Source organism: Anopheles darlingi, chromosome X, assembly GCF_943734745.1.
Source record: "Anopheles darlingi chromosome X, idAnoDarlMG_H_01, whole genome shotgun sequence".
Taxonomy (NCBI): Eukaryota; Metazoa; Arthropoda; class Insecta; order Diptera; family Culicidae; genus Anopheles; species Anopheles darlingi.
The window spans coordinates 2,386,962-2,412,500 of record NC_064873.1 but is presented as its reverse complement, the minus strand read 5'-3'; the positions used below and the strand labels follow the sequence as shown (position 1 = coordinate 2,412,500).

General features: G+C 50.2%; 7 protein-coding genes across 11 annotated transcripts in view; 5 read left to right on the top strand and 2 right to left on the bottom strand.

Moving 5' to 3' along the window:
* Positions 1 to 530, bottom strand: part of LOC125960101 (head-specific guanylate cyclase-like) — a 1,456-nt gene extending 926 nt beyond the window's left edge. The window contains exon 1 of one of the 3 annotated variants that reach the window (XM_049693298.1): positions 293 to 530. The gene's annotated coding sequence lies outside the window, so the exon portion shown is untranslated. Of the gene's footprint in view, positions 71 to 292 lie in introns of those variants that run through there. The other 2 variants (XM_049693307.1, XM_049693317.1) reach the window with 2 other exon arrangements.
* Positions 531 to 1,641: 1,111 nt separating this feature from the next.
* LOC125960085 (general odorant-binding protein 99a-like) lies at positions 1,642 to 2,375 on the top strand. Its single transcript, XM_049693274.1, has 2 exons — positions 1,642 to 1,760; positions 1,866 to 2,375. The coding sequence occupies exons 1-2, from the start codon at positions 1,719 to 1,721 to the stop codon at positions 2,241 to 2,243; spliced, it is 420 nt and encodes a 139-aa protein (XP_049549231.1). The 5' UTR covers positions 1,642 to 1,718; the 3' UTR covers positions 2,244 to 2,375.
* Positions 2,376 to 3,889: 1,514 nt separating this feature from the next.
* On the top strand, positions 3,890 to 7,794 carry LOC125960028 (calaxin). The gene is made up of 5 exons (XM_049693154.1): positions 3,890 to 4,683; positions 5,556 to 6,036; positions 6,134 to 6,249; positions 7,408 to 7,588; positions 7,718 to 7,794. The coding sequence occupies exons 1-4, from the start codon at positions 4,238 to 4,240 to the stop codon at positions 7,424 to 7,426; spliced, it is 1,062 nt and encodes a 353-aa protein (XP_049549111.1). The 5' UTR covers positions 3,890 to 4,237; the 3' UTR covers positions 7,427 to 7,588; positions 7,718 to 7,794.
* Positions 7,795 to 10,271: 2,477 nt separating this feature from the next.
* LOC125960023 (short-chain dehydrogenase/reductase family 16C member 6-like) lies at positions 10,272 to 17,527 on the top strand. Of its 2 annotated transcripts, XM_049693127.1 has the most exons (5): positions 10,272 to 10,359; positions 11,173 to 11,268; positions 16,272 to 16,583; positions 16,668 to 16,845; positions 16,919 to 17,527. In XM_049693127.1, exons 1-5 carry the CDS (start codon positions 10,301 to 10,303, stop codon positions 17,360 to 17,362), a joined length of 1,089 nt encoding a protein of 362 aa, XP_049549084.1. In that variant the 5' UTR covers positions 10,272 to 10,300; the 3' UTR covers positions 17,363 to 17,527. The 2 variants fall into 2 exon arrangements, with proteins under 2 accessions (XP_049549084.1, XP_049549095.1); XM_049693138.1 differs by lacking the exons at positions 10,272 to 10,359; positions 11,173 to 11,268 and adding an exon at positions 13,761 to 13,898 and having other exon boundaries at positions 16,919 to 17,521.
* Positions 13,762 to 16,155, top strand: LOC125960036 (epidermal retinol dehydrogenase 2-like). Its single transcript, XM_049693183.1, has 4 exons — positions 13,762 to 13,898; positions 14,917 to 15,231; positions 15,304 to 15,481; positions 15,566 to 16,155. The coding sequence occupies exons 1-4, from the start codon at positions 13,885 to 13,887 to the stop codon at positions 16,007 to 16,009; spliced, it is 951 nt and encodes a 316-aa protein (XP_049549140.1). The 5' UTR covers positions 13,762 to 13,884; the 3' UTR covers positions 16,010 to 16,155.
* A 166-nt stretch (positions 17,528 to 17,693) lies between the features above and the next one.
* On the top strand, positions 17,694 to 18,637 carry LOC125960121 (lysozyme 2-like). Its single transcript, XM_049693328.1, has 2 exons — positions 17,694 to 17,958; positions 18,032 to 18,637. Exons 1-2 carry the CDS (start codon positions 17,821 to 17,823, stop codon positions 18,335 to 18,337), a joined length of 444 nt encoding a protein of 147 aa, XP_049549285.1. The 5' UTR covers positions 17,694 to 17,820; the 3' UTR covers positions 18,338 to 18,637.
* Positions 18,448 to 25,378, bottom strand: LOC125959896 (maestro heat-like repeat-containing protein family member 1). 2 transcript variants are annotated; one of them, XM_049692907.1, is made up of 9 exons: positions 25,006 to 25,378; positions 24,633 to 24,896; positions 24,465 to 24,567; positions 23,970 to 24,147; positions 20,695 to 23,881; positions 20,484 to 20,608; positions 19,068 to 20,391; positions 18,899 to 19,001; positions 18,448 to 18,815 (listed from the first exon to the last, which is right to left on the bottom strand). In XM_049692907.1, exons 2-9 carry the CDS (start codon positions 24,636 to 24,638, stop codon positions 18,670 to 18,672), a joined length of 5,172 nt encoding a protein of 1,723 aa, XP_049548864.1. In that variant the 5' UTR covers positions 24,639 to 24,896; positions 25,006 to 25,378; the 3' UTR covers positions 18,448 to 18,669. The 2 variants fall into 2 exon arrangements, with proteins under 2 accessions (XP_049548864.1, XP_049548872.1); XM_049692915.1 differs by having other exon boundaries at positions 24,465 to 24,564.
* Positions 25,379 to 25,539: the final 161 nt, after the last annotated feature.

Here is a 25,539-nt window from a genome sequence, read left to right as displayed (position 1 = left end):
GATATTCCTTCCCCTCGTTAGAACCGAATTGTCGCTATATTGTCGGCGACGACGAGGCTATTACGAGATTGGCAATATTATGCTATTGCTCTCTCCCGGTTCCAGAGACTCCATCTTTACGTCTTTATAAAATACGGCGTCCTGATATATGTAAAAAAAAAATCTTTACGCCTCACTTGTACGAGTACGAACCGTATCGTAAACAGATACAGAACGCTGCGCCTTTATCATCGGTCCCTGACAGTTGACTTGCTGCTGCTGCTTCACAATAATGCTGATCTGAAACGCGTACCTTTGCCTTCGATGAATCACTCCACCAGCACCACCACCACCACCACCACCGGGGAGGTGAACGTACGTACGTGTTGCGGGCACAAATCTGCCTCTTGATTTGATTGTAGAACAATATCGACAGCTGTCTTTGCGACGATCGACGGCGACAACGACAACGACGACGTCTTGCAGGCAAAAGCCTCCTCCCTGCGCTACGTGGTTCAGACGTGCACTGGTGGTACACACTGGTGTTTATGTTTCCCTGTGGTTCTGGTGGCCCGAAGCTGGATCCCCCCTTTTGGGGGGTATGCAATCGATATATGTCGCTCCCCATTGTCCACCTGCAGCCGACTGCGCATGATCAGCGAACGGTCCTCACAACGGAGATATCTATGGAGAGGAGACACTATGGAGAGTTTTGAGCATTGTGAACTACTGGGCATAATTAGTTCGGGTGATAGGGTCCGAAAGCGCGAGAGAGGAAGAGAGAGAGAGAGAGAGAGAGAGAGAGAGAGAGAGAGAGAGAGAGAGAGAGAGAGAACGAATAATACCAGCCACCAGAAGATGGTGGGGGCTTCAATTGATGGTTTAGTCGTCTTTTCGATTCATCGACCCCTCAGGAGAGTACAATCTATGACCGGCCAAGTGAACAAATTTAAGCAAACAGGCACAGAACAGCGACAGAAGAAACGTTTGCTGTATAGATTGAATGCCCCGCTGCTGCTGCTGCTGCTGCTGCTGCTGCCGCTGCTGACGATACGGTACAAAATGGGAAATGATCCGATTGTTGCTACAAGACACTTGTAATCAGCCGCACCATAGTAATAGCAGCAACAGCAGCTTGCTGCTTCAGTTATAACAAAGGAAGAAAGCAAGAAAGCGGTAAAGCGAAAGAATTATCACCAACCAACGGTCTGTGACCGGTGCTGCTCCATCCCCCGCTCTCCGCTGGGATCAGCTGATTATCGGACCACCGTAACGGTAACGATGGTCAGACCTCATATCAATGTCTACAATAGGAGGAGCGGCCGTTCATGTACCGAAATCGCGCAGAGGATCAACCTCAATTTAGCCTCTCGCTCCGGCAGCATAATCAAATCAACTCGGCGGTGTCGCTCAATCCAAAGAGCTAGCGTTCTGAGGGAGGATGCTGGCCTGATCTGAGGGTGTATGTGAAAGGATAGCGAGGGCGCCCCACTCGAAGATGAGACGATGAGCGCCGGGGGGTTATCAAGCAATAAATAAACGGGACCAAGTAAATCATCTTGGTCCGGTCCTCCGGGGGGGAGGGAGGGGGAGGAGGGAAGGTGGTTCACGGTGGTGGAGCGAGTGGTGCTCTATAAAAGCCGATGCATGGCCGGTCAGTCAGCACCAATTCGCAGTTGACGGCCGAGCCAGTAGCCAGTCAGAGTCAGTAAGACGAAGCACCCCAAATCCTGAGCATCATGCAGCTGTTTGTCGCAATTCTCGCCCTCACACTCGCAGTGGTAAGAAAAAGGTTCTTACCCCCCTATAAGACGGACCTGAAACGGCCGTCATTACCTCCCTGAACACCCTAACAAACCGACGATCTCCTGCACTGCACTTTGTAGGCTAGTGGCGAGTTCGTGGTGCAGACGCGTGAGGATCTGCTGAGCTACCGGGCCGAGTGCGTCAAGTCGCTCGGTGTGTCGGACGAGCTGGTGGAGAAGTACAAATCGTGGAACTTCCCGGAGGACGACACGACCCAGTGCTACATCAAGTGCATCTTCAACAAGATGCAGCTGTTCGACGACGCGACCGGCCCGATCGTGGACAACCTGGTGGTGCAGCTGGCCCATGGCCGCGATGCGGACGAGGTGCGCGCCGAAATCGTCAAGTGCGCCGGCAGCAACACGGACGGTAACGTGTGCCACTGGGCGTTCCGTGGTTTCCAGTGCTTCCAGAAGAACAACCTGTCGCTCATCAAGGCGAGCGTGAAAAAGGATTAGGAAACGGCGCCAGCAATCGGACACTCCAGCACACAAACACACACTGGGTCTCTCCAGTCTGGTGTGCCAAGGTGCAAAAGAGGTGTATTCGGACTCAATAATAAAGTGAAGGTTTATAGCAATCAAACTCAACCGACGCTGGCCCTACTACTGGGTACATCAGTTCCAATCAACCAAAAAATGGAGGTCTTATCACACGGCCACGGATTAGTGTGCATGAGTGATGCTTAACCTGCTGCGCCCCTCTCTCTCTCTCTCTCTCTCTCTCTCTCTCTCTCTCTCTCTCTACCGCTCACCACCAACCAAACTCGCTTACGCTTACGAGTTTCAAAACTTTCTAGGATCATACCGTAAATCGCATAGTGTGTGTGTGTGCGCGCGCACGGAATATCCTATCCTCGTGTGCGCGTTCCCCCTCTCCCCAACCCCCCTCTCAATGAGCCAAAAGTAGTAGTAGTCAGTACACCTCTCGAACACCGCTTCGACCCTGAGACAGTGAAATCTATATTGTCCTGGCAACGTCACTCCTCGTAACAAACTCGAGGTGACTCGCTGCTATGTACAGCTCGCGCGCTCGCGCTCGCTCGCTTCCCTCAGCCCGAACCTCCCTTTGTTGTCCCTCCATGCAATGCAATCCACCATCTCCACAATAGACCACACACACGCACAGGCCTCTAGGCCCGCACCACAGAAGGGAACTTTATAAGATTGAAAAGGAGACCTAGACCTCACCGGGGGTTTGGCCCAGTCATGCTGTTCATCATCGGAGCAAAGTTGTGGTGTTGTGTCGCCGGTTTAGTTGCTTAATTCGCCACGACCGCTGCCGACTCTTGGACGGCCAGCAGGCAGCAGAATATTTTTCTGCACAACAACAACAACAGCAGCAGCAGCAGAAGCAGTAGCAGAACCGAAAACATATGCCCCACCATGGTGTTTAGCTGCTGAGAAGTGATTTTTACGCCGCCGATTAATAAACAACTCTGTGTTCTTTCATTCTTGCTCCGTTCCAAACACCAGAGGGAGCGCGCGCCCCCCGTCCCCGCCCGGAACACGTCCATTTCCATGGTTATCGCGCTCGCTGGAAGAGTTTTAAAGTTTTCCCGGTTAAGGGTGGAGAGGGGGTTGGGTCAGGAAAGGGAAGTCAAACATGCAAATCAATGCGACCAAGCGAGTGGCAAGCGGCAGTAGCACCCTCAAAAAAAGGGCAAAACGGACCGACGGGCTTTGTCCTTCCAGCGAACGAACGGTCACGCAGCTCACAGGCGGGATAATGATTCCGCCGCCGAATCCATGCGCGCCACCTGCTAGTATGTGTGTGTGTGTTTGTGTGTGCTTGTGTGTGCTTGCGTGTTTTGGTGCTCAACGAATTGCTCTAAATGACACTAATCAGCCCGGCTGGACCGAAACCAAGACCGAGCGCCAACCCAAAAGGCTTGGCTCGGCGACCCAGCGAGAGTAGTGTACGGTGGGCACGGAGGAGAAGGAGGAGAAGAAGGAGGTCCGGACGATGCTTCCGATCCAAAGAACACAACTCAGGCGGCGCAGCAACTATCTGCCTTCTTCTGCCTTCCGTTGACATTTACTGCCATTCACTTATCATACTAATTTGCCCTTTTTATGCTCGTCACCGCAGGCCTAGCCCACCACCACCACCAGCGAGCAGCGCCGAAAGCTCCGAAAAGCGTGGCAGATTATCAAACGTCACGAAGTGGCTCGCGAGCGCCCAGTTGCCACCGCCCGGAGTGGTACATACAATCAGTTATACATAAATTAGTTTACATAAGGGTTAAAGGCGGCCGCCGGCCGCGGGCTATCGCGCATAGCGAGCCTTACGAACACACACACACACACACACACACAACTGAACGGAAGGATATAATAAAAAAGAAAAGCATAAAGGAAAAACCCCGGCGCCGCCCCGAAAAACGAACTTGCTGGTGGTACGCGCGGTACGCGATTTTCGGGGGGAGCCATAGGGCGTAGAAAAGGGAGGAATGGCGATGAACAGCGGCAAGGCCGGGGAGTGGGCGAAGGATACTACGCTCACCACCCCTACACCGGGTAAACATGGTGGCGCAATCGTCAGGACGGCGGCCGGGACGGCAAAGCTGGCTGCATTCAACAACAACAGCAACAACAATGGCAACAACCCCAAAGGAGGGGCAATGATAATGAAAAGCGTTTCCATCTTTCTGGCCAGTGGTAGACGAGCATCGGGCCAGTCGAGAGACCAGGCAGGCAGCCAGCAGCAGCAGCAACACGGACGTACTGCGTCCGTACGCGGTAGCAAGCGCCAGTCGCAGGTGGACACCGGTCAGGCTGGACCGAGGATCAAGATCTCGCACGATAACCGCAAGATATTGGCCAGGATGGACGAGCTGAACGGCAAGCTGAACCCGAAGATGCTGGAGATGTACAAGCGGCGGACACACTTCTTCAAGTAGGTTTCAATACGCACACCGTGCGCGTGTTGTGAATGTGCGTGTGTGTGTGTGTGTGTAGTGATTCGGTTACAGTATGCAGCAATAGTGCACGGCGTGTCGCGGATCAACTCCTGTTGATCCTGATCGGTTTGAATCAGTTGGAAAAGATCCCTCCCGAGAATCAAACAGCGTGGTGCCTGAAATACGTAACGTTGGAGCTGTAGATTGCGCTCCTGCCGACATCTGCTCAATTATAGTACATCTCGTGCCTCAAATAGTTAGCGCTTTGCCCTTTTTTCTATGTTGGATTTCGTTAATTTTTGATTTGTTTTCTATAAACGCATGCCATCGCTTTTCACTGTCAACTGCCTGGCTTAACGCTAGTGCTGGTAACCGGACGGTTCAATGACGCCTCCAGGATTGTCTTAGCTAGTTGCGTTTTTTGCACGAGTAGCGATTTTTTTGGGGGTTCACTTTTGGATTTTGGACTATTCCGGACCCGGGACCGAGGGTTTCAGCGTAAGATTAGCATAATTCAACCATCATGCCACGAGAGGGGCCGGCGCGGCCGCCGTTGCTAGTATTGGTAGTATTGATTGGTTGCTTATTTATGACCGATGTTACGACATCGGCGTTACGCTAGCCACTTTATAGCCACTCGGCTGCTCGGGGCGGAAACTGCTGTTTCAATCTGTCACCAGTAAACCCGGTGTCATTGCTTGTAACATTTGGCGTTTGAAGAAGCACACACGCGCACACACACACACATGTGAACACATGTTTTGCATTTTGTCGTACGAGAGCTAACAGTATGTTCGGAAAGTTGGAAGATAGATATGTAGCATATAACTAACGTTGCTCCGCCGTTCTCGTCGTTCCCGTTGACAAGGGTGGAGGTGGAGGCACTGTGCAAGATCTACCGCAAGCTGGTCGCGAACGCCAGCATGAACTCGAAGGCGCTCGCCGTCAGCAACCCGGGCATGATAGCGAAGGCCGGCTCCTCGATGGATGGCATCGATCGGTCGGTGTTCCGCGAGCTGCTCCACAGCACCTTCGACATCGTCACGGAGGAGACGCTGATGGAGCGCATCTTCTGCGCGTGGGAGAAGGGCTACGAGGGGCTACCGATCCGGCTCGAGGGCTGGCTGATGGGGCTGTCGACCTTTCTCAAAGGCTCGCAGGCGGAGAAGACGGCCTTCTGCTTCCGCGTGTACGATCTCAACAGTGACGGGTTTATCACGAAGGACGAAATGTTCGCGCTGCTCCGGAACTGTCTGATCAAGCAGCCGCAGGACGAGGATCCGGACGAGGGCGTCAAGGATCTGGTCGAGATCGCGCTCCGCAAGCTCGACATGGACAAAGATGGCAAGGTGACGGTTCAATTGTGTTTTCCGGTTAGCGATCGCTATGCCGTAACTAAATAACGCAACTGTTTCTGTTATTTCTGTTTCTGTTTTTTTCTGGCAGATTTCGTTTCAGGACTACCAGGATGCGATCGCCGAGGAGCCGCTGCTGCTGGAAGCGTTTGGCCAGTGTTTGCCATCGGATCGCGCCACAATGTCCTTCCTGTCAACACTGCAAGCGTAATTGTGCATTTGCTTTTTTCCCCATTGTTTTTGTTTCCTTCTTCTTGCTGCTAATGTTTTGTAATTGTGTCTCATCGAGTTGTGTCTCAATGATTCAGTCAGTTGCTCATTCCGTTTCGCTCTGCGACCCACCCACAAAACGCGTATCCCTTAAACAAACACACACACAAGCGCACACAAATAACATACAAACACATGGTGTGTTTTAACATACCGTAAAGAACCCAACAGTTTTTGAAAAACGTAAGCATATCGTGTCGTAGTTGAAGCTTAGGGTTTTAACGAGATATCAAGCAAACCCGACCCCTCCTCCTCGCCCGATTTGTTACCTTAGAGAGCAGGCAGAGTGGACATTCACTCACCAAGAACAAAGCAACAACTTACTGCAACTTACCACACACAGCATCCCGACGGTCGAGGTAACTGCCCCAGTGGCCCAGTATTCTGTTCGTAATCCATGTTGTTTTTTAGCAATAACCGTTAGCGCCGCTATGCCGCTTACTGTCGTGATAGCTGCTGCTCTTCTTTCGCCGCTGTACATTGCTCTCTCTCTTTCTCTCTCTGCCTCTCTCTCTTTCATTTTCTATTGCACTTGAGAAAAATATTGCATATAATTCACATCGATATCATCATACCAAAAAATATTGTACTCTTGCTATGAGACATACCAGGCTGGGTATACATTGAACTTCTCTCAAGATGGCGGTTCAATGCCTGTGCTTGGTATAAACCCCCCCGAAATAACGGTTACACCTTGGCTGTTCGGTGAGGAGCTTCAACCAAGTGATCGCAGCACAGTGCGCAACTAAGCAACGTCTCTTGCACCTCACAGGGATCAACCTCTTTTGTCTTCCTTTAAAGAGAAGAGGAGAGGAAGCTGGCCACCGTGGCATATGTATATACAACAACAACACTACCCTCTCCCTTTCACATCTCACACCGACTGAATGACCGACTGGCTTCGTACCAAACCGTACTGCGTACGACCCATTAGACTCCTTACAAAAGCCTATTCCATTATAGACTAGCTAAATGTGATCCCCCTGTCCCTCTGCCTGTCACACTCCCTGAGCTGTCGTCCCTTTTTCGGGCGCCATTCTTCTGTTCCCATACATACCTGACACCGCTTTCTCGTGGCTCTGGGCTTATTCGCAGCCAGGAGGATTCGAACTAAGGAGGCGCCAGGTGCCAATGCTAGGTGTGAACACACACACGCACACATGACCGTGGGCAGCCGAAGACCGGATAAACAGGCTCCAGACCAGATCGTTGTTAAAAATTCGGAACGGGACGCTTTTTCGGCCATGGTATTGATTGCAATAAAGCGAGATGTGCAGTAAGTATCGACCACTACGGCGACGACCACTACACAGCTGCAACTTTAGTAGCCACCGGTTTCGGTTTTTTTTTTCTGCATTCCTCTCTCTTTCTCTCTTTCGTTTTCTGTCCATATTATTGTCTGCAGGAGGAACTGTTAACCAGAACATGCCACAGAACATGCAGGACAGTAGCAGCAGCAGCAGCAGCAGCAGTAGCAGCAGCCTACCCCTTATTTTTGACTAGAAGTGCACCCGCGACCCGCTGCCAGTGCCGTTCACTTGCTCCATGGCCCGACCTTCAAACGACCCACTTCCACAATCCGGCTGCTCTGCTGGTTGGTTGGTTGGTTGGTTGGTTGGTTGGTGCCACAATTGTAAAGTAAGCAACCAAATAAATGAACCATAACATTAATCGGACAGCTTTGCAGCCAAACAACGTGTGACTTGTTAATTCCGGTTTGGTTTCGTGGCTTCGCCCTGTGTCAAGGGTTTTGCGCTCAAGCATGCTGCGGATGGAATCGCGCAGTTCCAACGCATAGGGGGCCGGGTGTTTTGTCGTCGACGGTTGGTCCACTAAGCTCTTCGTATCTCACATGTGTGGCATGTGTGTGTGTAGCTTCTTCATCAGGTTCCTCATCTCTCTAAAGAGTTTGGCCCTTTTTTTGACCGCCGACAGCCGGCAGCCACTGGAAAGCCACCTTAGACGGCTTGCGACGGCTTGCGACGGCTTGCTAGTGTGGTCGAAGGTGAAGAGCAGCAGCAGCAGAGCAACAATGGTGCGAGGTTCGCGATTGGAGAAATCGCGCATAAGTAAGTAAAGCAATTGCAAATGAGAGAGAGAGAAAAGGAAAAAAAAGAGAGAGCGAGAGAGAGTGTGTGTGAAAGAGGGAGAGAGAGACCCGCTATTAGCACAATAATTCTTTGCGACCCCCCCTCCCGAGGTCGACGAGAGAGAAGCAGCAGCAGCAACCGCTGCGGACGGGCGGGCGGTGCGGGTGGGTGGTTTGTAGAAATCGAGGCGTACCTTGCGTGTATAGAACGCACTACGCTGGCTCGGTGAAAGGTGACTGAACCCTGACCGTTCTTCTATTATTGACTATTTCGTTGCTGTAGCTATTGTTGTTATTGTTTTTGCTGCTGCTGTTGGTGCTGTTGCTGGTTTGCTGACCAGAACCGCTACGGCGTTCGTTCTGTTGCCACTGTTTTAGCCACGGTCGTGCAATCGTGACGCCATCTACGCTGCTACTACTACTTGCAGTCAACCACTACCCACCCGGCTCTCTCTCTTTCGGTCTCTCTCTCCTTCAACCGCCCAACGGTGACGACCAATTATTCGCCATCATTAGCAGCAGGTGAAGCAGCAGCTGTGGTCGGTAGCAGATTGGGCAGGGTGAGCCCCTTCCATCCGTCCACCCCCCCCTTCTTCAAGGGTATGGGGTCACGGTCCTTTGGCAAAAAAAAAACCAAACAAACGCCCCTCGGATGTGTGCCAGGCAGGCGCAGATTACGCCATTGATCGTGACCGCTATCTATCTGTACACCCGCGCTCCTGCCACGCGGCGCTACAAAACGATCGATCGCTCGACACCGCACAGCGCACCGAAAATGTTTCCTTGCGATATCGAAACTGGCATTTTGGCTGCTGTTGTTGTTGTATGGATATGAGTGTATCAACACTCTGACAAGATCACGCACTCGACTCTCAACGTTACTTACTGATGGTGGGTGGTGGGTGGTGGGGGGGAGGGAGTTTGTCATCCCGAATGCAAACGCTTCGATCGTTGATCGATCGCTTGTCAGAAGAAGCGCTGGACTCGAGGCTCAAACAAGACCGGTAGGTGTATGCAGTAGGGAAGGAGGGGACAAGACCCGCACACTCGTTGAGGAGGGGGGGGGGGGGGGTGTCGCGTTTGTTTAGACAAATTGCTCTCGTTCGCGTCGCGCGGGTAATGGGGAGGTCTGGAGGCCACCAGAAAGTGGTGGCGGTGGCAGCGCTGGAACCAAAAACCGATGGCGGGAGGTGGGAAGGCGTCGCGCGACGAGCTGTGGGGGGTGCTGGTGGTGGTGGTAGTGGTGGAGATGGTGGTGGTGGGGCCAGTCTCGGTCTCGCGCGCGGGAGAAAATCAAACGTACAGCGTCCAAGTGCGCGCACTCCGGAGGTTAGTCGTGTTCTAGCTACTAGCCGGTGTGGACTCACCAGGGAGATTTTAACACCAGGGGGCCCCCAGAGACCACCGTGTGCGCGTGTCTCACTCACTTACCCACCAACAACAATCGCGTGTGAGTGTGGCTGTGTGTGTCGCGGTACGCGCTGCTCGCTATACAACTCGTGTGTGTGTTTTGCTGAGTCGAGAAGTCCTGCCCGAGCCCGAGTTTGTGCCCAGTTGCACGCTATTCCCCGTGCATTGTTTGTTTGTGTGTGTCAACCGGCGTGGTAGTTGCAGGAAAGGAAAGTTGCAGGAACTTCGGACCGGACGGAAAGCGAAGCAACGAAAACCAACGGCGGAGCCTCCTCCTCCTCCTCCTCCTCCTCCTCCTCAACCTCCTCAACCTTCTCAACCACCTGTCAGGCCGTCAGTCGACTCGGGCGACTACCAAACAAGCGGCAGAACGGTCTCCTGCTTCTACTGCCTTTTTTGCTGTTTAAACCTACTAGATAGCCAAAGAACAACAACAACAACAGAAAAAAAACCCTTCCACTCCTCGTTTTGAGGCGTTCACACCACACCATGAACATTCTGGAGGATGACAACATCGACAATGCAATCTCGGTGTTCCGTAGTGATAGGTATGTCTCGTCTGTTAATATATCTACAAAACATATGATATTGGTGGGTGCTACTATCAAACGGTGTACGGTGTTTGTCGAAGCGAGCAACATGAAATCAATCCCGCATGGCCCGCGACCCGAAATAGGAATCACGTGTTCCGCTTGAGTTCCGCCCAGCTGAAGGACGGTAACCAGAGCGATCTGGAGCGATATGGATGGATGGCTGGATGCCATCCATCCATCCACATCGCTCCAGATCACTCTGGTTCCTCCTGCTGCTGCTGGCTACTGAAGCGGAACGTCGCGCGGTCGCGGTAGGTTGTGAAAACCCCCTTTAGTACACTAAGAGCGCATCGCGGAATTCCGGCACCTAGCCCTGAGGCGGACACTTCGCGGTCTAAGAATTCATCGCGATAATCGATCTTGAGTATTGGAACAGAGAGCGAGGTTAGTGATGGTGCGAGTTAACAAAAAGCTAAGCTATATGCTTTGTACTTCTTGAAAGGTCATGCATTTGCACACACACACGCACGCACGCACGCACACAAAAATAACCGATGACATCGAGGCACGATGGTGCTAATGAAGATGATTTTCGGCGTCGCGTCGCCATTAGCGCTCCTCCAATCGTCGAGCACTCTTAATTGGGGGGTCAAATGTTAGGTTGTCGATGTATCTCGCTCGCTCTTGAACTGCCGCTATTGAACATTCCCCTCCAAAACTCGGTCATCTCGTGACAGGCAATAGTAGCATTCACCAGCAAACGTGTGCATTACTAATCGTGACACCCTTAACCTACGTGGTCTCTGCACCTTCTGCTCCAATTTCCAGGCAATTTATCGATAATAACAGCAGCGGCATACCGCCCCGACCTACACCTGCGCGACAACCAACAACAACGGAGTCAGCGGCTGGCGTCGTCGATCGGTAAGTAGTAGCCTCTCTCTCTCTCTCGTTTTCTCGCTCTGCTCAACGCAGTGGTAAACGGATTGTAGGTCGGCGGCGCCGGCGAGATCTAGAACTGCAGAAGCGGTTCTGCTCGATCTAGCACTCCAGCGCCGACTTACAAACGAAGCCAACTACCTGCTAGTACCGATACCAGACTAGGTGCAGAGCACCCACAAGACCGTATATCCTATCAATTTTGAAATGATTAATTATGCATCACTCGTCCGGCCGATGTGCGTTCGACGGCCAGTGGCAATGACATTTCGACAAACAAGCGGCGGAACGCAACGTCACGTTTGCTGCCCTGGTGCCATGCCCTGGTGTCTGAGAACAGCGAGCTGCAGCTGGCGTCGCCCTGCCAGGAGTTGTTAGCTCCGTTAGGACGCACAGCTCGTATCGATTGATCCAGTTCCAGTGCGGACCGTGGGGGGGTGGGGGACTGTGGGAGGTCGCGGTAGGTCGAGTCGGACCTCGTCAGAGCGATCGGCCAGCGTTCAGACCAGGCCGCGTCCAGTGAAACTGGTTCGACTGGACCACAACAAATCTTCTTGCTAGGGAAGGGAGCCACTAGAGGCGAGTAAAAGCTGCTCAGGCCCCCGCTGGTCGGTGAGTCGGTCGGAGTGGCGGTCCGAGGCGGTAGCTAACCTTGAGGATCTCTCTCGCGAGTGGTGGTAATGGCAACAGCATTGAAGCACCGGCATGACCTTCGAGACGCCTTCCACCCAAGACATTCCGCATACGCTCTTAAGGTCGGCCAACCTTGCAGACGGACGGACGGACGGATGAACACGGGGACACAGCCAAAGAGAAGCGCACCAGGCCACCGAATGTGAAATATTCGGAAGGCCCAAAAGCGGTTCACCTTGAAAGTGCGCGCGCGTGTGTGTGTGTGCCGCCATGTTCATCGCACCCCCAAACCACCCACTTTCATCATCGTCACAAGCAGCGTGGGGAGGTGTGCTATTATTTGCTTTTGTGATTACCCGCACCCTGGTGCCTGGTGGCGATGTGTGATGTTGATGTTGATGGGCGCCTGAACATGGCACGCTTTTTAACAACATCCGAGAAGCATCAGCAACGATTTTGCTTGAATCAATTATAGGCAAAGTGAAGATGGATGAACTTTTTCGGTTTTGTGGTGTTTTTGTCTTTGTTCTTGCAGGTCTGCGTCAGAACCCACCATATTTTGTAGTGTTGGTGGTGGTGGTGGTGCAATGACTTCGTAGAATTCAATGACTCGGGTCCCGAGAATCCCGAAATCTGTTTCTGGTCCCTCTGTCTGTCGTCGTATAGCACCATCTTTTTTTGTAGGTAGGTGGCATGTACGGCATCACCGTCGAACTGTCCTCCTGGGGGAGGGGGTGGGGGGATGATTTGGTTCAGCTGCGGACAGCGGCATTCACCGATTACTTCGGGCCTGGTGGCCCGCCGGTGGCAAAACGCAAAACTCGATATCCTCGCGCCGCGCCGAACCGGTTCGCGATCTCGCGCTGCTCGCGACGACAGCAAAAAGCCTACGAATGGCCGCGGCGGTGGTCGCAGCAGCCTCGGTTCTCGGCAGAATCTGCTATCTGTTGTAGATCGAAGGGTTTGAGAGGAGGGGTTAGCGGGTTTTGCGGACTTGTGTTTGTCGCGTGCACGCGCTTCTTCAGCGTTAAAAACAACCCCGGTGCGGCGCTACGGACCTCAGTGTGTTTTCAGTGATTGCTTCGAGCTGTGTGTTGTCGTGCAGCAGCCGCGCCACACCTGCTTGTGCTGAAGTTGCGAATCGCGGGAAGTCTTCGGAACTTTCGGCCAAAGCCCCAGGATACATTCGGAAGCAGCGAGCGATTATTTGAGTGCCACCATAATCGTCAACCAAGTGCGTGTCACAGGCTCCGATCCGATCTGCTCTTCAGTCGCTGTTACTCCTGCCAAGTAGCGGTGAAGCAAGAGGCGCAGCCTCAGATTACAGTTGACCTTTCACCTCACCCTCTGTTGCTAATCGAGCTTGAGCTCCCGAAGGCCTATCTCGCTCTCTCGCTGCTTGCGCTATAGCGCTGATAACGACGCAACGACTCCCTATCTCCCGCCCCAGGGATCGACTATCGGTTTCTGATAAGCACCCTCCTTCGACCACCCTAGCGTGCGCGTGTGCCTCTATACGTCTGTGTGTGTGTGTGTAGTGATACTGTTTCTGATAGCCAGTAGAAGAGAGTCACACTTTGTGATCCTCCTCGTGTACCCGAAGTCACCCAAAATCAGTGCGAGTCACCGTGACGCGGCAGCAGCCAGCTCGCTCTCTCTCTCTCTTACACTCACTCTGATTTATCACTATCGAACGGATCGACGGACGCCGTGTGTCAGCGCGACTCCTAATCCAGGGAATTTACGAAGGTCCCAACCCTCCCTTTGCAATAATAAACGCGCCCAGTGGTCATCAATAGGCGGTCAGTCGAGCAACGCTATCCTTGTGTTTCGCACCGCACACTCGGTCCGTCAGTAGAGAGCCGAACTCCCGAAACTTCAGCAGCAGCTGCCCATTGCACTGCTCGATCAATCGCCATCGCCTACATCTATCAAACCGGCCCGAATACCCAGAGAGGCTCATCGAAAATGCCGCAACAAGAGTAAGTGCCCCCCGCCCTCCACGGCTTGTTCGTGCTCGTGTCTGTCTGTCGGTCATTGCATGTATTCCTTATTACATCTTCATTCTGTGGGCCTTTCATTGTGCAAATACCTGGCTTGTTAGTACCTGGCAGATCAGCGGGAGAGTTCTTCTTACAAATAAAAGAAGAACAAAAAAAAAACAAAGCAAAACAACCACCGGCATAATGAGCTCGCGTGCAGCGTTGTGTTGTGTTTGTTCGGTGTAGTAGCGCGGCAAATTTGTCCCAGTCCCACAACCCAGTCCGACAATATCCGGTTTGTCAATTTTGCTCCTGGAAAATCGCATCAGTGGGCAAATCGAGCAGTAATCAATGGGGACAAGCGCCTCACGATAACGGTTAAAGTTCAAGTTCAGACGTTTATAAAGGGTGATAAGCCCCATTTTCCTGTTTTGCCCTTGCTACGTGTGTGTGTGGAGGGAGGGGAGAGGGTGAAGAGGTAATCCCCCCCCCCCCCCTTATCTACCCTACATGGGGGGGCCCTTCATACATGGACGATCTAATCGATAATTACCACGTTTCTTCTAATCGATAAATACCATTCTTTTAATTGATAATGCCCGTTACAAACATCCACATTTAGGCATCGAACTCTGGACTCATTCGCTAGTTTTTTTTTTATCAATGCTCACCTCCCTGCTCAGGTTCACCTCCCATCCCATCCATTGTAATCTGCATTTACATATGTTCGTTCCTCTTTGCTTGTTCTGCTCTTTGTTCTGTCTGTAAGATCAACTGTTTTATTTGCACGTCCATGTCCATGTCAGTGTAGTGTACGCGTAGGGGCAATGTGTATGTCCAGTGTTTCAGTGTTTCGATGTTGTGCTGTGCTTCTGCATGTCCCATGTTTCGAGCGAGTGAATGTGCGTTAAGGTCGCTGCGACTAGCGATGCCTAGCCTTAAGATCTCACCTATAATCGAAACAAAACACTCCAATATCCAACTTCCACGCGGATGCGCGGACGCTATTGGGATGCAGCGAGACGAGCAATAACCCGGCTGTAATCGCCTACAATGCCGTCTTGATCCTGTTCGATGTGCTCGTCTTCCTGGTGAAGTCGGTGTACATCACGGTGAAGGCGATAGTCGAGATGGCCATGTTACCGCCGGCCCGGGACGTAAGCGGCGACATTGTGCTGATTACTGGCGCCGGTCACGGTATGGGCAAGAATCTGGCACTACAGTATGCCGCCCTCGGTACAACCGTCGTGTGTGTCGATGTCAACGAAAAGACGAACTCTGAAACGGTCGCCGCCATCAAGTCGGCCAAAGGTGGCAAAGCATTCGGTTTCACGTAAGGAACCCCCTCCCTGCCAACGCCTTCGATGGTACTCTGACCATGTGCGCTTTTGTACCGCTATTTCAGATGTGACGTTACCAACCGCCAGCAGGTGATGGATACGTGCAAAAAGATCAAGGAGCAGGTCGGTGTCGTGAGCATCCTGATCAACAATGCCGGCATCATGCCGACGCACTCGCTGCTGCAGCAGACCGAGACCGAAATTCGCAAAACCTTCGACATCAACGTGTTGGCGCACTTCTGGGTATAGTGCGAGATAGGGAGTGGGGAGAGGGGAGAAAAGGCCACTTCTAGCGATACTAGCGCAAATCCCGTTTGTTTATTACAGTTCATTCAATCACTGCTGCCGGATATGCTGAAGCAGAACCGGGGCCACATCGTCGTGCTGTCCTCCATTGCCGGTATGATCGGTTTCAAGTATTTGGTTCCGTACTGTGGCACGAAATTTGCCGTCCGCGGCATTATGGAGGCACTGTCGGAGGAGCTGCGTGCAGATCCGACCAAGCCCAACATCAAATTCACCACCATCTACCCATACATGGTTGACACCGGGCTGTGCAAGCGACCGTACACCCGGTTCCCGAGTCTGCTGAAGATGGTCAAGCCGGACGATGCGGCCGCCGCCATTATCGATGCACAGCGCCGCGGACTAACCGAAGCGTCTATCCCCAAATACCTGCTCTATCTGAACACCTGGTTCCGTAACCTGCCACTGCGCGTCGGCCAGGAGTTCGGTGACCTGCTGGACACCGGTCTGCAGTCGGACCTGTAGGCACGTAGCGTAGCGGCAGGGTCAGCGTGTTTCATTCATTACTTAAGTCACTGCGCTACTTCTCTGCAAATTCTCTGTATCCCCGTTTGATGCAGAACACAAAATAAACGTGAAAGATGACAGTGTTGGGTATAACACAAATTTCACTTTCTTTTCGTTCTTCTTTTTTTTCTTCTTTCATTAACGCCATCATTGCGTCCCAATCTTGCGATCGATCATGTTTACTAATGCACTTTCCTTCCCACCAATCCAACGATTGCAGCACCCGTACACCAAATGCCGGCGTGAAGATGTACAACGTGATGATCCTCATCATCGACATCGTCGTTATGTTGATACGATGGATCTACTATATGCTCGAGTCGCTGTTTCGCTCGGTGGTACCACCACCGGCTGATAGCGTCCACAATGACGTCGTGCTCATTACTGGTGCCGGCCACGGCATGGGCAGGTGCATGGCCCTGCAATACGCCGAGCTTGGCGCAACCGTCGTGTGCCTGGACATTAACGAGCGCATGAACGCAGACACGGTTGCCACCATACGGCAGCAGCGTGGGAATGCTTTCGGCTTTGTGTGAGTTGCTGCCGACGCGCAAACAAAATCGTCGCGCAAAGCATACCGCGGCATGACGCTATTGCTATTCTTCGATCGTTATAGGTGCGATGTTACCAACCATCAGCAGATTATCGAAACAGCGGAGATGGTGAAACAAGAGGTAGGTACCGTGACGATTCTGGTGAACAATGCCGGCATCATGCCCACCCACCCACTGCTGCAGCAGACCGAGGGCGAGATTCGCAAAACCTTTGAAATCAACGTGATGGCGCACTTCTGGGTGAGTTTTTTCTTGTTTTCTCGCGTTCAGGCGACACTGAATCCAAAAACCCCTCAATTACGATCTTTCACAGCTGCTGCAGAGCTTCCTGCCGGGCATGATCGAGAAAAACCGTGGATTTATCGTGGCACTGTCATCGGTGGCCGGACTGTGTGGGCTAAATAACCTCGTCCCGTACTGTGGCAGCAAGTTTGCTGTTCGTGGTATCATGGAGGCACTAGCGGAGGAATTGCGACAGGATGCCCGAAAACCCAACATCCGCTTCACAACCGTCTACCCGTATATGGTGGACACGGGGCTGTGCAAGAAGCCCCGCATGCGCTTTCCCAACCTGATGCGCCTGGTTAAGCCGGAAGAGGCGGCGGCCGCCATTATTGACGGGCAGCGACGCGGTCAAGAGGAGGTATCCATCCCGAAGTATCTCCTGTATCTCAACACCACCATTCGGATGTTCCCATTGAAGGTGGGCACATTGCTTCGCGACTTTCTAGACACCGGGGTGGAGTCTGATTTGTAGACCAACATGGTCTTCTTGCAGCACCGTTACCGTTAAAGTTTATGTTTACCTCTGACAGCTCATGCACTTTATAATACTACCAGGATGGTTTGCAGTTAATTGGAAACGTAAAATCGGCGATAAGATTTATGAATAAAAAAACATACAAAAACCATCTCGTGAGTAGACCGAAGTGGTGTAGTTAATTTTCAAATACCATAACTGTGCATACACAGTACACTCAGCAATCACGTCACAGCGCTTCATAGAATGCGCTGTTTCTCTCAAGGACACACGGACACACACACATGCCATCGATACACTACCATATTCACAGTTAACATAATCAATATTGTGATTTAACACAGTTTCTAATCAGTATCCTGGCATCTGTAAGTGTACTCGGACGTGTGTGGCGCTCGAACTAGTTGAACATAAATTATTTGTGCTCGTCGCCCCTTGGCCCAAAAAGTTTTCTGATGATTTCGTGTTGGTTGCTGGCATTGCCTTTGGCAGTAAGCGGGATTTTCCTATCAAATCTCAACAGCTCCTGTCTCCGTTGTATGTGCGAAGCTTCCACTGGATGCGGTGGACAAGTTACAGAGTGCAGACAAACAGTAAGTAAATCACATGAAACGAATTTGAATTTGCTCATTAGACCATGTCGTCGATTAAAACGATCGTCCACAGTATTGCGGTCCGTTTTCTATTTCACGGGCTTACTGGATGGATGCTGGTCAGGTTGTGCTGCCGCACGACACGCCAACACGCTGGGGTGCATTTGAAGACTGTGCAAATGACTACAACTGTGCTACTGACATCATCAATCAGTACATGGAGAAGTACGGCACGGACTGTAACAACGATGGAGTAGTCGATTGTGTCGACTACACTATGCTGCACATCAACGGTGGCCCACTGTGTCACCAGCCGTTACGGGGAGCCTTTGCTAACAGCTTCTCAAAGTGTATGCGCAACGCGATCCGTAAATTATAAGTTTGGCTACTGAGTGCAATGTAGCTTCTGGATATATTAAAATTGGTTCAACATTGTTTAGCAGGAGTTTGAATATTCGGATGCGTACAGTGTTTTTTTAAATAAAGAAATCTTCTCTAACTATTTATTCGGAACTATTACATCTCCGATGGGAACTTGTAGCAAAGAGTAAATTTAAACAGTTAATAAAACAAGAATCGAGTGAAGCGTCAGCGAAACAAAACATCATCATTATCATCCCAGATCAAGAGTTCAAGTGCCTGTGATTATTAATAGCTTCATAGTTCATACTAAGTTTCATATAGCTTCATAGCGCATCGAGATGGTAGTCATTACAATCCACCGTAAATATATCCCAAAGCTTCGGCAGCACTTACTTTGACATCCTTACATTCGTCCTTCAGCAGTGCGGCGATCTTGTTACCAATCGATTCCATCGGCTTAGACTTCACGTTTGGATTATGACAGTGTAGTAAACCTTTATGATGCAAAGAAATACAAAAAAATATTACTGCATTACTGCACACTGAAATGAATTGAATATCAAATTAAACACCATACCAATAAGTATTGCGGCGTTACCCCGGACTTCTGGCCATTGACTACGCAATAGCGGCAGGCAAGCATCGATGAAGTCGCTAATCCAGTCATGCAATTCTTCTCCCTTGAACCAAATATTACATTAATCAGTGATTAGCTTAGGATCTCAGAATCACTTTCAAGTACTTACAATCAACTTGGCAAAATCTTTTAAAAATGTACTATATTGCAGCTGGCCATGCTCTATCAGATGCATTTGGGCGATCGTTCTCATTTTGCTCGTGCTGAGGAGGTTGCAGACATTTTTCAACGTAAGTTTACACGCACGCGCAATCATACTTTCTTGCTCACTCAGGTGTAACAATAGGCAGCACAGGTTCGCTTTCAATTGTTCCATTAACGACTCCGACAGCGCTGATGCCATGGATTCTGCATTCACATCGGTGCTAGCAGATATTTGCTTTATCTTCTGGCCGCACATGTCCCCGAACAACAGAATCGCCGATTCGCGCAGTTCAGTGGAGTTGTTTTCAAAGAACGGCCTAATGCGTATGGCCAGCGAGACTTGAAACATTTCAAACTTTTCCGGATCTATCACTTGCAGCACCTTGGACAAGCCGCGTATACTGTCAAGCGGAATGTTGATGAAGCAATTCTGATTGTAGTCATCGATACCCTTGAGCAGCGCAGACAGACACACCTCCGAATACTTCTCGATGTTGTGCTTAGTGAGACTGCCTAAGTACGCCATACCTCGGATGCTGAGACCACGCACCAAAGGATTCGGATCGTTGAGTGACGAGTTGAGATTAAGCATTACCACAGATGCCGTTTCACCACTGGGTTGCAAGGGTACCAGATGCGCGTAGAAGCCGGTCGAGGCGATCCGCTGAGTGTCGTAAGGACTGCACACGTACTTGCTCATGGTGGTAACCAGCTGTTTCATAAGCGCCGAATTGATGCCAACCTCGTTGGCTGTAGCTACGCCGAGCGGGGCCAAAATCTCGATGAAATTATTCAGATCGCTACTTGTAGCCATATCCGGGCATATAGTAAGTACAACGGAAATCTGTTGCATACCCAGCGTGTCGAGAAACGTATGAAACGCCTCCAGAACCACCTGACACGGGTTTAGCTGCATCGTTTTCAGTGCGTCTTTCGTGCGACGGCTTCCTTTCTGCAGTGTTGCATTCGGAGTGCTACTTTGTTGCGCTACTACACTGTGTGGTGGCTGCAATGAGATGTACGATGCCAGCGTAGAAAGCAGCATGCAGAATATTTCCGGAAACCTGACCTGCAATTCGTCTCGGATTCCTTCGCATTTAAACACTTCACCCAGCACAACGATTATGGCAAATGGTTGTAATGTGACACACCGTTTCTCATCTCCGCGTCCATTTTGCAACGTTTGCTCGTAAAGACAGGTCGTTGTGACGATGTTAATGAAGTTATCCAAAATAATTCCTGTCAGATTTGTGTCCATCGTCAAGGTTTTCCAGAATTCGATAACATGTCTAAAAACACAGTAGAACAAGGATAGTTAGTGTTGTTATTATTGAAACCATCAATCGATCGGTCCGGTCTCATCATGCTTGCTAATACCTACTCTTCAAGCGGTAAGCACTGACCAAGCACTTCATTGCACACCAGCTTGGGATGGTGCTTCGTTAAGGCAAGGATAGATTTCAATATAGTAGTTCTAGCCCGTGGAACATCACATATTTTGACAGCCTAACACAAATGAAAATTGGTATAGGTTGATATTATTGGATGGAAAATAGCCAAATAATAATAACAGTAGACAATGGGATACGCACATATAGACATTCCTTTACCAGTTCAGGTATGGCATGGAACATATCTGCACCCTTCACATGCATAAACAGCTTCAGCACATGTGAAGCACCGATGACAGAGCTTTGCTCCGGATCGGCTACGCTTCCCAGCAGACATTTGCTAAACTTTACGTACTGGTAGCTAGACAAACATTGCGCGACTATTCGCGCTAGCTCACCGGCAATGCGATAAATTTCTTTGGGGTCATCTGTTACTATCTCGGAATGAATGCGGTTCAACTCTTGCATCCAGTCCACGCGATCATCAGCCACGGTCACCGTCTCGTACACGTGCGCAATTTCTAGAATCTTTGTCAACACCTCAACGCCGGTCTGTCGTACCGTGGCGTTCGAGTCGATGCAGCGCGGTATAATTTTTCCCAACATGCTGCCGGTCTGGTTAAACTTCGACGGACCTTCGCAGCCTATTTTCATCGATTTCATATACACCGCAAGCGTGCTATTATACACGTGGCAGGCACATATGCGTGCCTCGGTGTTCTTATTCTTGAGCCAGCCCTCTAGAATCGAATGCACATCGTCGAGGCAAGCTGGTGAAGCATTCTGCTGCTGCAGCATTTGTTGAATGAATCGGTTCACCTCTGGCAGACAAAGGTTTAAGTTCCGCGCCAAGAAAACGTTCCGCGCGTCATCATCGTTCGGATCGAGGCGCGATTTTAACTTCTGTGCAGTGGAAAAGAAGTAAAAGCAAATCGAATCCAGCAGCCCATTTACATCGAGCTCGTGCTCTTCGGCATTCAGCTTCACGAGTATAGTCGACAGTTTAATGATCGATGGAAACAGCGGTAAGTACTCGTTGGACGAATCGGAAGTAATGGTCATGCATATCTTATGCAAATCCTGCTTGATCTTTAACACTATCATCTGCTCCTCCCCATCGGCAGCCAGAAAGATGTCTAGCAGTGCCAGCAGCGTGTCCAGTATTAGTTGCTTAACGAACAACTGCTTGTTTTCGCACTGAGCTACTAGATAGCACACCACACTGTCCGTAAAGTGCGTGGTAATTTTCTCTTTCGGAGCACGAAACACGATTAGGTTGAGGGCCTGCAGGCTCAATATTTTCATCTTGTACAGTTCAACCTCTTTGGCACTGTCTTTAATAAAGTTGAGGTTCGAAAAGAAGCTGCTGGATTTTTTCACCGAACTATCATCGATCACCGTCATCAGTTTGGCCATCACTTTATCCAAATGATGAGCCGATAGATACCCCAGGGATTCGGCATAGTCGCGCATCAGATACTCGTACTCTTCGCTTCGAAGATTTTTGTCAATTTTTTCCGCTTTCGCTAATCCGACTATCAGATCAATTTTGTTGACTATCAAATGATCGTTGATGGAGTGGCACAGAAAGATTCCCATCATCTTTACCAGCATGCGCTTTTCCTGGTCGAGTGGGGGTACTTGAAATTCGTATACTTGTGTAGAAGTAATCGGTTGATAGAGCGGTAGCTGATAGAACATTTCGGATATTGTATCCTCTACAAACGAGTGATCATCGATGTCTTTTATCGTCGCTCGCACCAAGTCGTGCAACAGTTCAAAGTATCGCGCTTCATCACACCCTCCGTTCAGTTCCGACTGAATTGCGGCGATTTGCTCGTTCCATAGTGGCTTCAGCTGATGGTACAGGCAGCCGGCGTAGCTTTTCAAGAAGCTCAGGAGATTCTGAAGTCGAGCGAGATCATTGAAGCTACCAAGCAATGCCAACGTGCGTACGAACACCGACGTGGGCGATGGTAGAGCGGTGTAATCTGCGCTTTGATTCTCCTCCGATGGATCTAGCTGCTGATCAGGTACTACAGTCATGTCCGGATCTTTGGTCAATAGATTCGCAAGACACTTGGCGGTAGTGCTACATATATCGGTAAATTCGTAACGTAGATAGCAGCTGAGCAGTTCCATTTTAAGCACCTGATCGACGGTACCAACGGTCGACGATAGGATGTTTATCGTGTCATTGCAAGCCCGCTGAAATTCCAAATGCTCCTCTAGCGTGCCGCAGTCCAAGTTTCGTTTGCTTTGTGTGCAGCTGCTTCTAATAAGAAACGTCACAAATTCCTTGTCCTGTACGAACTTTTTCTGCATGAAGGCAATCATCGTCTTCAGTAGTACCATCTTTACCTTAATCGGTTTCTCTGTTGCAAGCATACCCTTCAAAATGACGACAATCTCCGGTAGTTTGGCCCGTACCACCTCTTCAGAGGTATTGGTTAAATGCGTCAAAACCAACAAGGATTTGATTCGTTCTCGCTCGTTGTTGTTGCGCAGATGAAGGAGCAGTATTTCCGTGGTCTTTTCGCCGTATTCCGGCGCGAGCAAATCGAAGCAACGCAACACCTCAAAATGCCCCTTCACCGTCTGCGGCTTATCGTAGTCGGGATTCACGCACACCAGATCAAACAGACAGCCTATCAAGTTGTCGCACATGCCCGCCAGCAGTTTCGAATTCAAATGCAGAACGGTTTTAATGATAGCCGCCAGGTACTGCGTTATTGCACTCCGATCGTAACTCTTCCTATACAGCGCCAATACGCTGGTCAATGTTTTGTTCAAGTTATCACTTATCTTCTCCACCGGCAGCAGCGGATACATCAACGCAAATGCGCTCAATACCTCGTTGATTACCTTCGGTTCGCGCGAACTAAGCCATTGTGCCTGCAAATGATCGTAAATGCACGACACTTCGTCGTGGATCTCGTACCGGGCGCCTGTCATCATTGGTATCTCTTCGTTCGGATTTTGGCGTTGCTGCTCCTGATATTCGAGAAATGCTTCGCAAAACCGACCAATCGCATAGGCGTGGGATTGCCGCTGCACATCCTGCTTAATCATCGTCAGGGCAGACATTATGTGGCCCAGGATCGATTTGATATACGGCACGATGTTCATGTTGGACGTGGCAAGTGCGCCAATGGCATCCATTAGCATGCAGTTAGCCACCTGCTCCTCGGATAGATGCTTTAGAAATACCTCCATGATCTCTTTGCTGTACTGCCGACCGACCGAAACAAGAATTTCACGGCAAGGATTCTGTACGCTGCTCTGTTCGTTACATTTAGTGATCTCGGTGATGCTGTACTGGATGCATTTAAAAGCCGTTTGGTGATCAATGCTGCCGATCAAGTTTGTGGCGATGTACGATAAAACCCTGTAGCGTACGGAAAGCGTGTTATTATTGGAGCTCACCTATTAAACAGTGACATTGAATCGTTTTCAATGTTAATTTATGCACTTACCTCAGTATTACAATCGTTTGAGATTCGCTTAGCTTGGGATGCTTTTTTCTGTGCTCGCAAAACACTTCTACGATTTCATCGTGACGTCGGGCAGCAATTCGCGTTAACGCCGCCTCAGTGGTAATGCGCAGTACCTCGTCTTTGTCATTCAAGCTGTCTAGCAAGCTGAAAACAATTGCTGGGGAAATATGCATTTTCAATCAGAGATGGGAACTACGGAGCACTGATATATCACAAAACTGTGTCAGCTTTAACACATCCGCCACAGCTTTCACTTATTACAACTGACTCAGCGATCTTGCACGAACTAGAGCGTACTTCTTAACTCTAAAACCAAAGCCACACTGTGATTGCCCCCCTAGCCACCCCTCTCAATGCCCGTACTAAATAATATTAAGAGATTTGGGTTCTTTCGAATTTTCGGTCGCTAACGAACGGCTATTCCTGATAAGCTCTACGAAGAATGTAGGAAAAAAATGCGTTATAATGACTTACCGGAAAGATTGTGGTCTTGCTTGATAACGCCCGAACGGAATGGTCTAATTTTGAAATGGGCGATTTCAGTCTCTTCCTCCTGTTTTTCCATCCTGTCCGGCTGCTGAAAAAAGAGTCTCCGTGTCGGTCAGTGAACGGGTGGCGGGCGGGCTGGCTGTCGTAATTTACTTTCATTCGCTGGTGCTGATATGTGGCTTCCCCTACGCACAAGCGGACGCACGAGCTGTTGCTTCACACTCGACTCCAATTGACCGCGATTAGAGAGCGCAGAAGATAATAACTGAACCGATGATGAGTCAGATTTCACTCCGGTTGATCGCTGGAATCAATTCGGCTGCATCCGATCGGCGGGATTTGGGTTGTTGATGGTGGCGACGCACGTAATACGCAATTCGGATGGTGAATCAGGATTTCGTTTCTTGGCGCACACAGCTGATGTTCGTTTGTTTTGGTCCGGTACCCAAGGAACAAAAACGCAAATAAAAAATGACGTCAAAAAATGGCAATATTTTTGTTTATTATTTTGTACCACTTCACTCACCAGCAGTTTGCTTGCAATTGATCGCAAGAATAAACTGGATAAATATGCTTTCCCGTTTCGAGAAACGGAATTCAATTTCAGCGCAAAAACACTAGAAAAAGGTCTTAGGCCCTGCCAGACGGAGCGTAAACGTTTTGGTATGAATTTGTAAATTTATGCGTAAATATACGTTCCGTCTGGCAGGGCCTCTTGCTGCTAAAGAACTGAAGCAGGGCGCGTAAACGGGCCCCGATTTCTGACACCCGTGGTTGTTGTAGTTTTTGTCCGTTGTTTTGGTCTCCGGAAAATCGAGAGAGGTTGGAAAACCCGTTCCAAGGTTCCGAGTTTCTCAAATTCATATCCGGAAAATTTCATGTTGTTCGACATGTCGTCGACCTATGTGTTTGCGGACACCCTTGGGACAGAACACAACAAAAGCGGAAAAATGCGTGCGCGTTAATAAAATCCACAGAATCACACCGTTCCAGATTCCTCCTTTTCGTCAAACAAGCATTTTCCGACCGGAACGAGGACCGGGAAAATCGGAAGGGGAAA